General features: G+C 48.9%; 1 protein-coding gene across 3 annotated transcripts in view; it reads left to right on the forward strand.

The window, feature by feature from the left end:
- The first annotated feature begins 334 nt into the window (after window positions 1-334).
- The window catches only part of ACVR2B (activin A receptor type 2B), a 41,485-nt gene continuing 25,326 nt past the window's right edge, over window positions 335-16,493 (forward strand). The window contains exon 1 of one of the 3 annotated variants that reach the window (XM_025461269.3): window positions 335-737. In XM_025461269.3, coding sequence (XP_025317054.1) covers window positions 686-737 — 52 coding nt within the window. In that variant the 5' untranslated portion in view covers window positions 335-685. The remainder of the gene's footprint in view (window positions 738-16,493) is intronic. The other 2 variants (XM_025461268.3, XM_025461267.3) reach the window with 2 other exon arrangements.

Here is a 16,493-nt window from a genome sequence, read left to right on the forward strand (position 1 = left end):
CCGCCCCCCTCGGCCAGCGCGCCCGGCCGCGCAGCAGGCGGCCCCAGCAGCCTACCCCGGGCGGGGGGGCGCGGAGGGCGCGGAGGGCGCGGGCGGGGGCGGAGCCTCCTTGTTGTTGTTTCTCGGCGGCGCCGCCCCTGAGGGGGGCGCGGGCCACGCGGCCGGAGGGCCCGCCCCCTCCCCTCCCCTCCCCCTCCCCGCCCGCCCCGCTCGCCCGCCCGCCTCTTTGTATCCAACATCCGGGTTTCCCCGCTGGCTCGGCTCCGCGGCCGCGGCTCAGGAGCCATTTTGGACTCGGTTCAGCTCCCCTCCCCCCACCCCTCCCCCCGTTCATGGCCCCTCCGGACTCGGCCCCTGCGCCCGGGGCCCGGGCCCAGCCCCGCCGCGCTATGCCCGAGTCGGGCGCCCCCCGGCCCGCGCCCCGCCGCCGCCCCCCGGCCCCCGCGTCGCCCCGGAGCCCGGGCCGCAGCCTGCGCCGCCCGCAGCGGCCGTGAGCCCGGCGCCGCCGCCCGGCCTTGGAGCCTGCACGCCGCCCGGGGACCCAGGCGCGGGAAGCGCGCGGGGAGCGAGGCCGAAGGAAGAAGCGGGAAGGAGAGCGCAGCCGCCGCCGGGCCCTGCGCGCCCCGGGACCGCCGCGCGGCCCTGCCCACGGGCTCCGGGTGTCCGCGGGGCGGCGCCGCGGAACATGACGGCGCCCTGGGCGGCCCTCGCCCTCCTCTGGGGATCGCTGTGCGCGGGTAAGGACGGGCGCGGCGCGGGGGGCGCGGGAGGCGCCGCGGTGTTTACCAACAAAGGGCGGGCCCGTGGCCTCCTCGCCGCGCCACCTGCACCCGGCTGGCGCCTCCCGGGGCGGGGACTGCGGGCGTCCTCGCGGGGGACGATCTCGTTGGTGCGGCCCCAGGGCCGGGGCCGGGGCCGGGGCCGGGGCGTCAGCCAGCTCGGGGGTCGGGCAGCCCGGGCGCGTGGAGCCCAGGGCCAGCGAGAGGGACGCCGCGGCGTGGGGCAGGCGGCGGGCGTGGTGGGCAGGTCTGCGCCGGGGGTGGCGGGATCGCAGCGCCGAGCGGGCCGGGGCAGGGCTGCGCGACCCCCGGAGCCCCTGGGCGCGGCCGGAGGAGTCCCCCGCGCCGCATCCCTCCGGCGTCTGCGTCGTGCTTCCTGCGGGGCGGGCCGCCGGCGCCAGCTCCCGCCGACGCCCGCCTCCCCCGCGGCGGCCCCGGGACCCGAGGTGCGGTCACCCCGCGGGGCCGCTTTGTTCGGGGCTCCTGGGACGGGAGGTGGGGTGCGAAGAAAAATTGACCGGTCCCCGTTTGTGCCTCCGGGAAGCACGTGGCAGGGCTGGGTGGTCGGCGGGGCCAGCGTTCGGCTCGCGTGCCGGTGGCGGCCGCTGTGTGGGTGCGGGTGTACACGGGGTCCCGCGGGGAAGAGCTTTCCCCCAGAGCCGAAGCAGTGACTTTCCTCTTCTAGCGGCGTTGGGGCGCGCCCAGCCCCGGCTGCGTGCGGGGATGGGGTCCGCCCTCGGGTTCGGGCGGCTCCGGGCGGCCCCGGGAAACGCGGGGAGCCGCGCACTGAAGCTCCCGGGAGAAGCCTGGGGAGGTCGGGGCGGCCGGTGCGCGGAATCCGGGGCGCCGGGTCCTGCGCGCCTTTGTTCCCAGCCCCCATTACACATGCAGCGCGGGTCCCCGGCCGCCCGCCGTGGCAGCCGCGCGGAGTCTGGGAAACCCGGGAAGGGCGGGGCCGGGCGTGCAGGGGTGGGGCAGGGATCCCCGCGCCCCTGCGGGGGTGGAGATGGGGGATCTCCGCCGCAGCCCACCCCCGCTCTGCGCCCTCCTGTTGATGTAGCGGGACTTGGTTGTCCGCGCCCGACGCGAGTGAGTTGTCTGTGTGCAGTCTGGAGCGGCGTAGCCAGAGCGCAGGGACGAAGAAGACCCCCTTACTGGTGTTTGGGCGCAGTGTGACAGGGGGTATCACGGCCCCCTTGGAGCCATTTCCCCTGTGGTGGAAGCAGAGTGGCGGTGTTGAGCTTGGTTCTCTCTCTGCCTTTTAAGTGCTGCTTGGAGATGCTTCTGAGGAGAAAAGAAGGCATTGCTCTGCGGAGGCTAGGGCCGTCAGGCTGACTTACTAGGCATGCAGCAGCCCACCTGGCTGTCTCTGGGTCTCTCTGGAAGGTTCTGGGCTCTTCCAAGCTCCAGCCTGCAGAGGGGACCTCCTTCTGTGACAGGACAGCACCAGCCTCCTCTCCCTTCCTGGTGAGGCGGGACAGGACAGGGTGGGATTGGGCTCCTCCATGGTCTGCCTTTCCCTCCTTCCCTCGGCTTCCCCCGCCTGACTTGGGCAGTGCTGGAGTTAGACCGAATCCAAGGACCCGTGTTCCTGCCCTGAGACGAAGGTGGGGTCACTGGGTGTTTCTTGTGGTCACAGCAGCCAGTTTTCTGGTGGCTGCTGCGCTGACCTGTGAAGAGCTATGGGAAGAGCTGGTGCTCCTGTTCTTTTACTTCATGGATGCCCTTGCTTCAAGCTCTTGGCTTGCCATTTAGGATTACTCCATCGCCTGCAGCACACAGTAGGAGGATCAGGAACAGCGCTGTCCAACAGAAATATAGCATCAACCATGTATGTAACTTAGAATTTTCTAGTAGTCGTGTTAATAAAAGAAAAAACAGGTGTCTTAGTCTGTTTGGGCTGCTGTAAATAAATACCATGACTGGGTGACTTCAATAACAGAATTTATTTCTCACAGTTCTAGTGTCTGGAAGTCCAAGACCAGTGTGCCAGCATGGTAGTGTTGTGGTGAGGGCCCTCTTTCTGGCTGGCAGATGGCTGCCTTCTCACTGCATCCTCATGTGGCTTTCCTCTGTGTTTGGAGGGCCAGGTAGAGAGAGCTCATTCCTTCTTCCTCTTCTACTAATTCTAAATTGAGGGCCCCACTACCATGAACCAGACTAACTCTGATTACCCCCCAAAGGCTCTAGCTCCAAATACCGTCCTTTTGGGGATTAGGGTTTCAAGATCCGAATTCTGAGGGGACACATATAAACATTCAGTCTCTACCTCTGAAACTAATAATATACTATGTTAATTAATTGAATTTAAATAAATAAAAACTAGTCTATAACAAGGTGAAATTAACTTTAATGGTATGGTTATTTAACCTGATATATACCAAGTAATCAGTATTGAATGATTACATGATTTTGCATGTAATCAGTATTAAAACAATTAATGAGACATTTTATGTTCTTTTTTTTTTTTTTTTTTTGTGCTATCCTCAAAATCCAGTGTGTATTTTATACCTACAGAACGTGAACTTTCCCCATTTCAGGTGCTCAGTAGTCACGTTTGGGTAGTGGCTGCCATACTGGATGGTGCATAGAAGAAAGGGGGGAATTTATGCTATAACAATGGCACATGGTGCTTGTTACAAGATCATTGTTCAGTTCTGCAGGTTTTTCGTGTTCTGTGCCTGGCTCAGTACCCTTGTGAAATAAGTTTGGCACTTGCCTTGTAGGACATCCTAGACAGATTTCTCTTTTTAGGATTTCTGACATCTGTCTCTCTATTTGGGGTTCAGATCAGAGCCTGTGGGGGTGGGGTGGAGAATTTCTGAGTGGAATGTCAGGAGCCACTGGCAGAGGAGGAGCTAACTCTGTCCCATCAGGAACTGCCAGCTTGGACTGCCTGAAGTTGTCCTCATAGGCTGGATACTCTCTGATCCAAAGGTGTTTATGTCCTCAGGGGAGAAATGTGTGTATGTGTTATGAGTGAGGTGACCTGCAGGCTTTTTGTAGTGGTGGCTGCTAACGATGCAGACCACAGATCTACAGGTTGTTGGTGCCATTCCCCAAGGAAAAGGCGTCCTTTGCTCCCTCTCCTTGTATCTGCTGGGTACTCCAGGTACTGGCTGGCTGGGCCGCCCTTTGGGAGGAGTGGACACCCTTACTGTTAGAGGCTCTTCCGAGAAACTCAGCCAGCCTTCCAGGCTCTATAGCTGTGTGAATAAATAAGTCCTGGAACCCCATAGCCTCCCCCAGCTTGGGTGGGCCTCTGGTGTACTACTCTGCAGGGGCATTAAGAATCCCCAGATTGGGACGCCAGGGTGGCTCAGTGGTTGAGTGTCTGTCTTCTGCTCAGGGTGTGATTCCGGGGTCCGGGATTGTGTCTCACATTGGGCTCCTTGCAGGGAGCCTGCTTCTCCCTCTATTTTTCTGCCTCTCTCTCTCTCTCTCTGTGTCTCTCATGAATAAATAAAATCTTAAAAAAAAAAAAAAAGAATCCCTAGATAACACCTGGACCTCCCCTACCCCTAGCACTTCACTCAAGGAATTTGCAGGGAGCCCAGGGAAGACTGCCCATTCTATGCCATGGACCTTTGTATTGTGAACCTCTCTGAGAATCCGATAAAAGCTGTGGACTCTTCCCCCAGGAAAATACAAATAAAGAAAGAGAAAGCATATGTGTGTGAGAGCCAATGCATGCATTGTACATGCACACTTGCTGTTTTGCATTGATACCAGAAACTTGTAGCCCCCTGGGATGGGCTCTGTGAAGTGCTGGCTGCCCTACCCATAGCCATTGTACCAGTTTTGAGGGGCAATTTGTTGCCCTTGGTGGGGGGTGCACTGGGCTCATTCCCACATTGCTTCCTCCACTGGACTTCTTTACTTCTGTCCTTTGTAATCCCCCTGTAGTGTTTACATTCCAGCTCTGGTTCCTTTTTCTCCTCCTCCAGGCAGCTCTCCCTTGAGTGCCTGTGCATTCAGTCCCTTCCTGAGAGCTCAGGGTGGTGCAAGTCGGAATCAAAGGACATCAAGTTAAGAGTTAAGATTCACTTGTGGATCCTGGCCTGTTACTGTGGACCAAGATTTGGGGGCTGTGAGGAGGAGCTGGTGCAGGGAATACTTTTGAGAATGACACTGGTTAGAGGACAGCTCTCAGGCAGGGTCCTGGCTAGGTAGACCTCAATCTAGGACAGGGTTTCTCAGTCTCGACACTATGGACAATCTAGACCCTATGATTCTTTGTTGTGTGTGTTTGGAGATGGTGGTGACACCTGTCTTGTGCGTGGTAAGACCTTTAGCACCATCCTTGGTCTCTGTCCACTTAATGCTAGTATTGTGACAACAAAAATGTCCTGGGTAGAGGGGTTGTAAATCGCCTCAGGTTGAGAACCCTGGATCTAGAATGTTCCTGTGCTTTAAAGAGACAGTTGTGGGAGGTGGGGTTATGGCTAATGCCCACAGCACCTAGCCTTTGCGAATTCAAGGTGGGAGGTTGGAGTCTCCTCAAAGCCTGGGAGATCCCTGCCTGCTCGGCCATGAGAGTGATTGGCAGTGAGCGGTTTGGGAGGACCTCGGCCAGCTAGCGGGAAGGATCCTGGCGTCCTTGAGTTTTCCCAGCAGCGGTTCGGGTTTCAGGGCTTCAGGGAGGTGGCGGCCGTGGGTGGCCCGGCAGCCTGCCCGCCCCGGACCCACACACACCCGCCCACTGCCTCTGCCTGCTGCCTTGAGCTTTGCGCGGGGGGCCTCGCCCTCCCACTTGAGCAGAATGTCAGGCAGTGCGTGTTGCCCGGGCCGCCGCGCCGCCTGGAACCTCGGGGCCGCTGGCCGGGGAGCCGCGGCTGGGAGCTGAGGCTGCCCGTGGACCCGAGCAGCGCCGGGGCTGCAGCAGGACGCGGGCATGCCCCTGCCCTCGAGCAGGCCGGCTGCTTGGCACCCCGCCGAACCTGGGGACGCCAGCGCAGGGGGGCAGCGTCTCCCCCGAGGTATGGGCTCAGGCCTCCACCTGGCCACTGGGAGTCGGCGGGCAGGCCCCTGGGAGCTGGGGTGGGCAGCGCGGGCAGCCCTCACCCGGGGGCCTGGTCTCTGGGCACGTGTGCTGGGCTTGGCAGGTGGGCAGCACCGCATCTCTTCTTCACTCCTCTCCTGACCTGCCCCGAGCTCTGCTGGGGAAGGCTTTCTGGGGGCTCCTCTGATCTGGAGCTCAGCAAGTTCAGCTCGCTTTGCTGCACTGGGACCTGACTGCAGACTGGGCTCACAGGGTGGGAGGATGCAGTCCCCAGCGCTTGCCTTTCCAAGTTCTCCGCCACTGGTGTGTCCCGTGCTTATTTTAAAGGGCTTCTTACTGGGATTGAGACTTCTGGTTCCATCTTCTTGACTTCTTACATCTTCTCTCCCGTTCGGTCACCCAATTCCTTGTTCCGGAATAGACACCCACCACTTCGGGGCTTCCTCTTTGAACTTTCTCCACCTGACTGAGAGGTGCCTGTTTCTTGAGGACTTGGTGGGACCCTCCTGGATGCCCAGGTTGGGGGTGGGGTTGGGAAAGAGAGAGGAGATGGGACTCCTTCTTCCAAGTCCCTGGTTTGTTTGTTGGTGATGACTATGTCAAAGGCACTGGAAACCCAACTGATGACACGGGCTGGGGGTGAGCTGTCACTCTTTCTGGCCCAGGATCAATCCTGGCTTCCTGCCTTTGGCCAGCCCCATGTTTTGCTCTGGTTATTCCAGTCTTGCTGTACACATACATGTGCCTTTTTCAGACTCAGGGGCTGGCAGCCCTAGCTGGGTATTTTCATTCCTGGACTTGTGGTTATTAGGAGCAGGTGTTGGAAAGGAAGCCTGCCTCACTGGGCAGATGTGTAGCCCTTCTCCCAAGGGACCTTCTCTAGGGGCCTGGCCTGCCGCACAACAGGACTTTCTCTTCTCTGGTCAGCTTCTGAGCTGGAGCAGAGGTGTTTTGTGAGGTGAGCTCATGTTCTTGTTTGCAAATGTTCCTCTGCCGACTATCTCAGTTCCACTCTGACAACCAAGGAGGCTAAAATTAGTTCTGGGGAAGGAAAAGGAAGGCAGATTGGAAACCCAAGCCCTTGGCTGGAGGATGGAGAAGGCTGCTTCCCGGAGTTTGTGGTCAAGCATTTCAGAAGATGTGACCAGACCAGCTGTTGTCTGTCCATCCATGGAGAGGGTGGGGCCCCTGCTTGCCTCTTAGACTTGAACCAATGGAAGTGGGAGGCTGACTCGGAAGCTGAGTCTCTTGAGTGTTGATGTCAGGGTCAGGGTGTTTTTTTCTTCTGGTTTGTGTAGTGGTGTGCAGTGTTTTCAGGTATGAGGGCAATGCCTTTTAATGTCTAATGTCTTTGACAGTGCACCCCTCCCCCCCATATTGATTCAGGAAACATGTGAGTTCTCAGTGCCTTGGATTAAGAAACCTATGCGCTTTTCTGTACTTTTGGGAATTTCCTTGTTACCCAAGTTTTGACATTCCCTTCAGGTACTTGGTATCCAGGCAGACCAGGGTCTGGGAAGTGGATTATGTGGCTCATGCCTTATAAGGAGGTCTAGCCTCTGTGTGCCCTGAGAACCTGGGGAGCAGAGTTCATCTGCTCTGTGGCTTAGAAGTAGAGGGGCAGAAAAGTTACAGTGAATTCTGACTTCCCTTCCTACCTGGTTGGCCCTTCCTGTGAACCCCTTACCTGAGAGTGGGTCCTGTAGGGCCGCTCAGGGGAAGGAGAACCAGGCTACCTCTCTCCTCCCCTGAAAAACCCACTCCCACACCTCCCTTTACCCAGGGGTCTCCTGGTTAGGCACCCTGGTTGTAGCTCCAAGAGGAGAGGTCACTTTGGTCCCTTCCTTTCCTATTTAAATTTTACTAATTCTTAGTTTTACAAATAATATGCATACATTCAGCTGCAGAAAATTAGACATTACAGATAAAACCAGGGCCCTTTACCACCCCTGGCCCCCATCTGAGTCCTTCTATACATTTTTATCTGTGCGTCTATGGAAGCATTGATGAAATAGTATTTTTTAACCTAAAATGGTATTGCTTCTCTTCAAACATTTAATTGGGGTATAAAATACAAGTAGAACTGTGTATTATCATAAATGATGGCTTGATGAATTTTCACAAACTGACTGTGCCCATATAATCAGCATCTAGATGGGGAATCAGAAATTGTTAAAAAAATTTTTATTTATTTATTCATGACACACACACAGAGAGAGAGAGAGAGAGAGAGTGAGGCAGAGACACAGGCAGAGGGAGAAGCAGGCTCCATGCAGGGAGTCTGACGCGGGACTCGATCCCGGGTCTCCAGGATCAGGCCCTGGTCTGAAGGCAGCGCTAACTGCTGAGCCACCCGGGCTGCCTGGGAATCAGAAATTTACCAGCCCCTATCCCCACTAAGCCCTTTCTTGCTCCCTTCCAGGCTCTACTCCTACATCCATCCCTAAGGTTGTTCACTATCCTGACTTCTCATGGCACACATTAGTTTTGCCTGGTTTTGTGCTTTAGATGAGTGAAATCTACCAGAGTGAATTGTTTGTGGCCATCGAGTGCTCATCTGTGTTGTTCGATGTCATGGCTTTTAAATGCAGAAGTATGTTTTGGCAATCTTTCTCATACCTGTGGATCTACCTTGATTTTTTTTTTTTCTACCTTGATTTTTTTAAATAGCTGTGTGAAATTTCAGTTTGTATGTAGACTACATTTTATATAGTCTATTGATGGATTTTTCTGATTGTATACATTTTATGCAGACTGATTCTCAAGGATTGATAACGAGGAATTTTTTTTTTTTTACTTTTTATTTTTTTAAAGATTTTATTTATTTATTCTTGAGGGACACACAGAGAGGCAGAGACATAGGCAGAGGGATAAGCAGGCTCCCTGTGGGTAGCCCGATGTGGGACTTGATCTCAGGACCCTGGGATCATGACCCGAGCTAAAGGTAGGTGCTCAACTGCTGAGCCACCCAGGCATCCCTATATTTTATTTTATTTTATTTTATTTTATTTTATTTTATTTTATTTTATTTTATTTTATTTTATTTATTATTTTTTTTTTAATTCTTATTTGTTTATGATAGTCACAGAGAGAGAGAGAGAGGCGCAGAGACACAGGCAGAGGGAGAAGCAGGCTCCATGTACCGGGAGCCCGATGTGGGATTCGATCCCAGGTCTCCAGGATCGCGCCCTGGGCCAAAGGCAGGCGCCAAACCGCTGCGCCACCCAGGGATCCCTATATTTTATTTTTTTAAAGATTTATTAACGTTAATAAAGACACCGAATGTGGAACTTGAACTCAAAGCCCTGAGGTCAAGAGTTGTGTGCTCTACTGACCGACCCAGCCGCAGCACATGTATATTTAAAACTTTAATAGGTACTGAGACATGGCTGTACTGTCCCCTCCCCCAACCCCCCCAATCTATCCAGGTGATGGCAGTGGGGGCAGAAGCTGGGTAAGATGGCAGCTGGCCCTCTGCAGCGATATACGAGCCTCTCCTTCCCCTCCAAAAACGCTAGATTGCATAGGTTGGAAATAGCCCGTGTCACGAAGGGTGCCCAGACAGGTCTAGTGTCCACTAGGTCCACTGCTTCCTGTGTCTGAGCCTCCTGGTAACTGTGTTGATAAAAGAGAGGTAGCAGTGGACTTGCCAGTAAGTGCTAGCAGGTCTGAGTATGGGATGGATGTACATGTCTGTGTAAGCTCACTGGCCATGCTTTATGCTGCCTCTACCCTCCAGGGAGACTGAGGCACTTGCTGAAGGTTGTGAGGACCTGTGTGTTAACAGGGCACCACTGGTGAATCCAGTGCTTTGACAAGATTGTAACATGGCAGGATCCTGATTTTGTATGTGGTGATAATGCTGGTAGGAGGGATAGGAGACACTTGCAGAGAATTATTCTAGAATCTGGTGAGAAGCTTCTCACCAGAAGGGGCTCTGGGGAGCTTCACTTTCTCTCTTTCTTTCTCTCTCTCTCTCTCTCTCTCTGTGTGTGTGTGTGTGTGTGTGTGTGTGTGGTGTTCGCTTGTATAACTTTCTGCCACAGTTGGCCATAGAACTAGGTAGGATAGTTTGAGATGATTGTTCTCCAGAGCTTGTACTTTCCTAGTCTCCTTCAGTGTGCTGCCTGCTGCTTCACTGTGCTTTCACTGGGATTCCTTGTGTAAGTCCACTTGTTAGGCTCTGCTTGTGGACTTAGGTGACAGTATATTTATGATACTGTCTCTAGGATGAATGATGTCCCCATTAGCTTTCCCACATTGTACAGGTGATGTGTGCTCTCTGTGCATTGGGCTGATAGGGCTGCCACCGGATGGATGGCTTTGAAATAACACACACTGGGTGGCTTCAGTACCAGAAATTTACTTTCTCACAGTTCTGGAGGCTGGAAGTCCTCCTCAGGGTACCAGCAGGATTGGTTTCTGGTGAGGCCTTTCTCTTTGGCTTGCAGATAGCTGCCTACTTACTGTATGGTCTTTTGTGCAGACACTCTTTTCCTGTGTGCAGACACTGTGTGCAGACACTCTTTTCCTCTTTGTGTTAAAGACACCAGCCCTACTGGATTAGGGCCCCACCCTTATAATCTAATTTGACCTTAATTACCTCTTTAATGGGCTAATCACCCAGTCTAGTCACATTGGGGGTTAAGAATTTTGGGGGAACACAATTTAGTCCTTAATGGTCTGAAATAATAAAGTTGATTGAAAGGGGATTTTGTTTCCCTCTTGAGTCACACTTTGGAATGAAAGTTATTTTTTTTTTTCCCGGCCTCTGCCCCTAGGGTCTAATTAAACACTTCCTGTGAACGGCTTATCTACACAGGTGATTTCAGTTTCTGTGTATGTGTAGAGTCTTCCCTTTGGGTATTATGTGTTCCTGAAAATAGTCTAAAAGCTGGGTAAGAAGTAGATATGGAGGCTTCCTCTTTTTTGATGACCAGGACCAACCCTCTTTCTGGAGGCATCTGGAAAAGATGGACACATTGAGGAAACATCTCTGGCTGAAAGCATTGTACAGCTAAGAAGATAGTGAAGACTTACCAGGTCAGGATTTGTTTGAGAACAGTGGCCCTGGTGGTGACTTGATGTTTGAATTTCTTTTTAGCCCTTCCATATAGGGAACTGAGAGGGTTGCATCTGCATTTGATAGCCTTGTGGGGCTAGGAAGACAGGGATTGGAGTTTTCAACAGAGGGCAGATATAGTGAACCTCTCCTTTTGAGTTGGATACCCAAAGACTTGGAGGCCAGGGAGAACCAAAAGAAGACAGATCTAAAGCAGGATTTAAAAAAAAATTAAAGATTTTATTTATTTATTCACGAGAGACACACAGAGAGAGGCAGAGACATAGACAGAGGGAGAAGCAGGCTCCTCGCAGGGAGCCTGATGAGGGACTTGATCCTGGGACCAGGATCACTCCCTGAGCCAAAGACAGATGCTCAACCTCTGAGCCATCCAGGCATCCCTAAAGCAGGATTTAGATGCTCTGGAATTAATGGTACCCTTAGCTGCCTGCCGGAAGTACATGTAACATTATAGGAATATAACATCATTGTAGCCCTCAAATTATTTTACAGACAATTTTGCACGTATCACGACTGGTTCATCACTTTAAATAAATAACCAGAAAAAATATCACAGTTGAAGCAAACCTGAGTGAGCTCCAGACTGGAGTTATATACATACTGAAAAATCTTGCTATGATCAAGGAAGTGAAAGTGAGGGTTTCAGTAGAGAGCTGGAAAAATGTATAAGAACTAAATGAAAAATTATAGATGGGCATTATACACTAGCAGAGGTTAAGAACTCAATGAATGATTTTATCAGGAGATTAAGTCAAAATGAAGAAAGAATTAGAATCAGTGAATGGGAAGATAGATCAGAAGATACTATGCAGACTAAACCCTGGAAAGGCAAAAAGATTAATACAAAGGAGAGGGAAAGACAGGACGAAGTGAGAAGGTCCAAGATACGTGTGATCAGAGCCACAGAAATAAAGGCCAGAGAAACAAAATATAGAAGCAGGAGAGAGAATAGCTGAGAACTTTGCAAAATAAATGAAAGGCATTAAGCCACAGAATCAAGAAGCCCTGTGAACCAAGAAAAATAAAAATTCCACACCTATTCTTATTCCAGCCAAACTTCTTTTTTTTTTTTAATATTTTATTTATTCATTAGAGACAGAGAGAGAGAGAGAGAGAGAGGCAGAGACACAAGCAGGCTCCATGCAGGGAGCCCGATGTGGGACTCGATCCTGGGACCCCAGGATCATGCCCTAGGCCGACGGCAGGCTCCAAACCGCCGAGCCACCCAGGGATCCCTCCAGCCAAACTTCTGAACACCAAGGAGAGAATCTTAAAAAGCAGACAGAGATAAAAGGCATTACAATCAAAAGAGTAGTAGTTATATTGACACCTAACTTCTCAGAAACAGTGGAAGCCAGAAAATAATGGAATGAAAGCTTTAAATGCTAAAAGAAAAAATTGTCTCTTTAAACTTCCAAATCAAGTGAAACTATCTTTCAAGAATGAAGGTATCAGGGCACCTGGGTGGCTCAGTCAGTTAAGTGTCTGACTCTTGATTTTGGCTCAGGTCATGATCTTGGTTCTGAGATGGACCCTGTTGTCAGACTCCATGCTCAGCAGGGAGTCTGCTTGAGATTCTGTCTCTCCTGCCCCTCTTCCCCTCTGTCTCTCTCTTTTTCTCTTAAAAATAAGAAAATGAATCTTTATTTTTAAAAATTTTCAAAAAAGATTTATTTATTTGACAGAGAGAGCAAGAGAGAGAGCCACACACAAGCAGGAGGAATGGCAGGCAGAGGGAGAGGGAGAAGCAGGTTCCTGCTGAGCAGGGAGCCTGATATAGGACTTGATCCCAGGACCCTGGGATCATGACCTGAGCTGAAGGCAGATGTTTAACGAGAGGTGCCCAATAAATAAATCTTAGGAAAAAAAAAAAAAGAATGAAGGTATCAAGTAAAGAGGGTGTTCTTCAGACAGACGGTAAATGATCTAGATGGGAGGTCAGAGATGCAGAAAAGAATGGACATTGAAAGTGATACATAGGATTGCATTACTGAGTTTGAAACACATATAAAAACACATGAAAACAATGCTGTATAGGAAGTGGAGTGAAAATGGAATTCAGTTCTTTTTTTTTTTTTTTTAAACATTTTTTAAAAAATTTATTTATGATAGTTACAGAGAGAGAGAGAGAGAGAGGGGCAGAGACATAGGCAGAGGGAGAAGCAGGCTCCATGCACCGGGAGCCCGACGTGGGATTTGATCCCGGGTCTCCAGGATCGCGCCCTGGGCCAAAGGCAGGCGCCAAACCGCTGCGCCACCCAGGGATCCCTCAGTTCTTTTTTTTTTTTTTTTTTTTAAAGATTTTATTTATTCATGAGAGACACAGAGAGAGGCAGAGACACAGGCAGAGAGGGAGAAGCAGGCTCCATGCAGGGAGCCCGATGCGGGACTCAATCCTGGTTCTTTTCTTTTTCTTTTTTTTTTTAATTCAGTTCTTAACATTGGTCACCAACAGGATAAAACTACCTATTAATGTTAGGATTTGATAAATCATGGAGGTATGCTGTAAATTTCTAGGGTAACCACTAAAGGATAGAAAGATGAGAACTTTGAAGCTAATAAAGAGAACATAGAATAATAAAGAATTCACAAATTGAAAAGAAAGCAATAAATGTGAGATAAGAGGACAGAGTGGAGAGATAAATAGAACTAATATCTCTAATGAATATAAGATGCATACCTTTAAAATATTCACAAATAGAATTTGGCAATATGTAAAAAAAAAAGATCTCTCTCTGTGTGTATCTCTCTATGTATCTAATGACTAAGTGTTTTAATCACAGAAATAAATGCATACTTGGTCTAACAATTGAAAATCTAATTTGCCATGTTAACTGAGCAAAAAACCCCATAGGATTTTTTAGTATATTCAGTAGATGCAGAAAAAGCTTGTAGGGTTTAATCCTTAGAGTAAAACAATTTGGAAATGCAAGAACTAAGAAGAGCCAAGGCTGTCTTTTTTTTTTTTTTCCCCCCTAAGGCTGTCTTAAAAAGAATAAGTTGTGCCTTCTGGATCAGGATTCATTGTAAAGCTATAGTAATTAAAATGGGAAGCTTTCGGTGCTAGATAGTAAATAGACAATGGATTAGAAATACCACTTTCAAGTGATATTTCATAGGTGTGAGAAATTGTTTCAATATTGGGAAGTGGTATTAGATGATGGCGTTTCATCAGGGGAATAAATCATCCATTTTGATGTCTTAGTGTTATAAAATTTCATCTTAAAATCATTCTATCTAATGTTGACATGGTATATTTATTTCCATTCATTTCTTTACAACCTGACTTTATGAATCTTTTGTTTAAGATTATTCAGTTTTAGAATTTCCATCTGGTTCTTTTTTTTTTTTTTATAGGTTTTATTTTCTGCTGGTGTATCCTATCAATGCCTTCACTGGAATGTATTTTCCTTTACTTTCTTAAACATATACTTCTGATAGTTACTTTAAAATCTTTGCTGATTCCAACATCTGATCATCTTAGAATCAGTCTTCATTGATTATCTGTTCTCTTGAATATGAGACATATTTACCTATTTTTCATATAATCTTGGATTATATCTAAATATTGTGAGTGATAATTATAGAGGCTCTGGATTGTTATGTTCCTCTTATAAGCATTGTGTTTTTTTTGAGTTAATGTTTTTTTTTTTGTTTTGTTTTGTTTTGTTTTGTTTTTCTTTGTTTTTTGTGTTAGCAGGTAGTTATATTGGCTGAATTCATAAACTCTTCTGTGGTGTGTAGCTGCTGAAATGTCTGTTTTAGTTCCTTTATGTTTACTTAGTTGCTTGCAGTGTGATGGTGCCTGTGTAGTTAAAGGTTAGCCAGCAGTTTGAACAGAGTTCACATGTAGATTCTGGCTTCCAGCCTGGTCTGGCTGTCACCCTGTAACTCCTTTGCTCTTCATCTTTAAGATACTTATCACTATCTTTTGTGTTGCATCTTTGGGTTTTTGCATCCTTATTGTATCTTCTTTTTTTGATGGCTTCCTCATTTTGGAGGAGAGTATCTAATACCTTTTGAGAAAGAATGAACAGAAGGTATGTTTTTGGATCTTTATTTTCTCTCTTCTGCCTTCGTATTTCATTGATAGTTAATGGGGCATGGGCTTATAAATAGGAAATCATTTCCCCTCCAGACTGTGAAGCACTGCCCCATTGTATTCTAGCTTCTAAATATTATTGGCTGCAGGAAGTTCAAAGCCATTCTGATTCCTAATTTTTTATAGGTGACATTTCTCATTTGATAGACATCTGCTGTGAGGTCTTTTCTTGTCTCCACTGTGGTAAAATTTCATAGTGACGGGACCTGCTAAGGATTCTGTTTTCATGTGCTGGTCTTTGATTTCATCCCTTTTGTTTCCTCCTGAAACTCCTGTTATTTAGGTGTTGAACTTTCTGCACTGAGCCTCTAGATTCCTTTTCTCTTTTCTCTCTTATTTTCTGTATCTTTGTGTGTTTACTTGACTTTGTGAGATTACGTCAATATTATCTTTTAATCCTTCTGTTGATTTTCATTTCTGCCATTATATATATATATATGTGTATATATATATAAAATGGGTCCACATATATATTTATATATATAACTATATTATATATAATAATTACATGTGTGTATGTATATATATACATTCATATTTCATTATATATATAATGGGACCACAACCTGAGCTGAAGGCAGATGCTCAACCACTGAGCCACCGAGGTGCCCTGACCTGTTCATATTTAAGGATGGACCTGAATACCGATTGAAAGCTCTGAGCTCCTGAGTGGAACCTGCCAACGGTAGGATGATCTGCTTGGGTTATTTCTGAAGCTAGCCAGATTTTCCTGAGAAATGTCTTCTGCTTTCTCTTTGGGGACTTGTCTGGGAGGGTAGGTGTAAGGCCTGACTACCAACATCCTGGGAGCCATGGTTGGAGGAGAACTGGAGTTTCTGCAATCCACATTTTGTCCTGTATTCTTCTTGTTTTAGTATGATACCTGTGCCCTCAAGTTTTCCTAATCCTTCCTGTCTAGAGACTCTTTATCTTCTTTAGAAAATAACCTATTGGATTGGGGAAGGCAGCCCCAGCCATGGTGAGTGGTAGTGAGCGCTGAGGATCTAGCCAGCCTTTTTTTCTTTGGATTCATCTTCACCTCACTTCCAGAGAGAGACATGACACAAATTCCTGAGTTCTGGAGGATCCTGTGTTGGAAATCATGTTGCTTTTCAGCTTTCTCCACAGCCGACTCAGGAGTCTTTGTGGTTATTGACAACTGGTATAATCTGCTTTCCAGCTTCAGAATTTGATTTCTGTGGTTCTTTCCTGTTCTCTTTGTTTTTATGGGTTTATGCTTTAAAAACTTCTCTGTGCTGTGGTTTTCTTGGGATTATAGGAAGGAGCAAAAGTAATATTTGTGTATAATCCTTAACCTTTACCTGGAAGCTCTTCTCTAGTATCCTACAGATATGATGGTGCCTGGAGAAAGGCAAGGATTCTGGAGGATGGCCCTGGACTCACACTTTGTTCTTGGGAGGATGGTGCCAGGGACTTGTTTACAGAGTTGAAGTTGGAAGTGAATTGAGGTGATCTGGCTTGATTCCTTGTTCCTAGGCTGGGCTTGTGAAGGCATATAGAGCTCTT

The sequence above is a fragment of the Canis lupus genome, chromosome 23, assembly GCF_003254725.2.
Source record: "Canis lupus dingo isolate Sandy chromosome 23, ASM325472v2, whole genome shotgun sequence".
Classification (NCBI taxonomy): domain Eukaryota; kingdom Metazoa; phylum Chordata; class Mammalia; order Carnivora; family Canidae; genus Canis; species Canis lupus.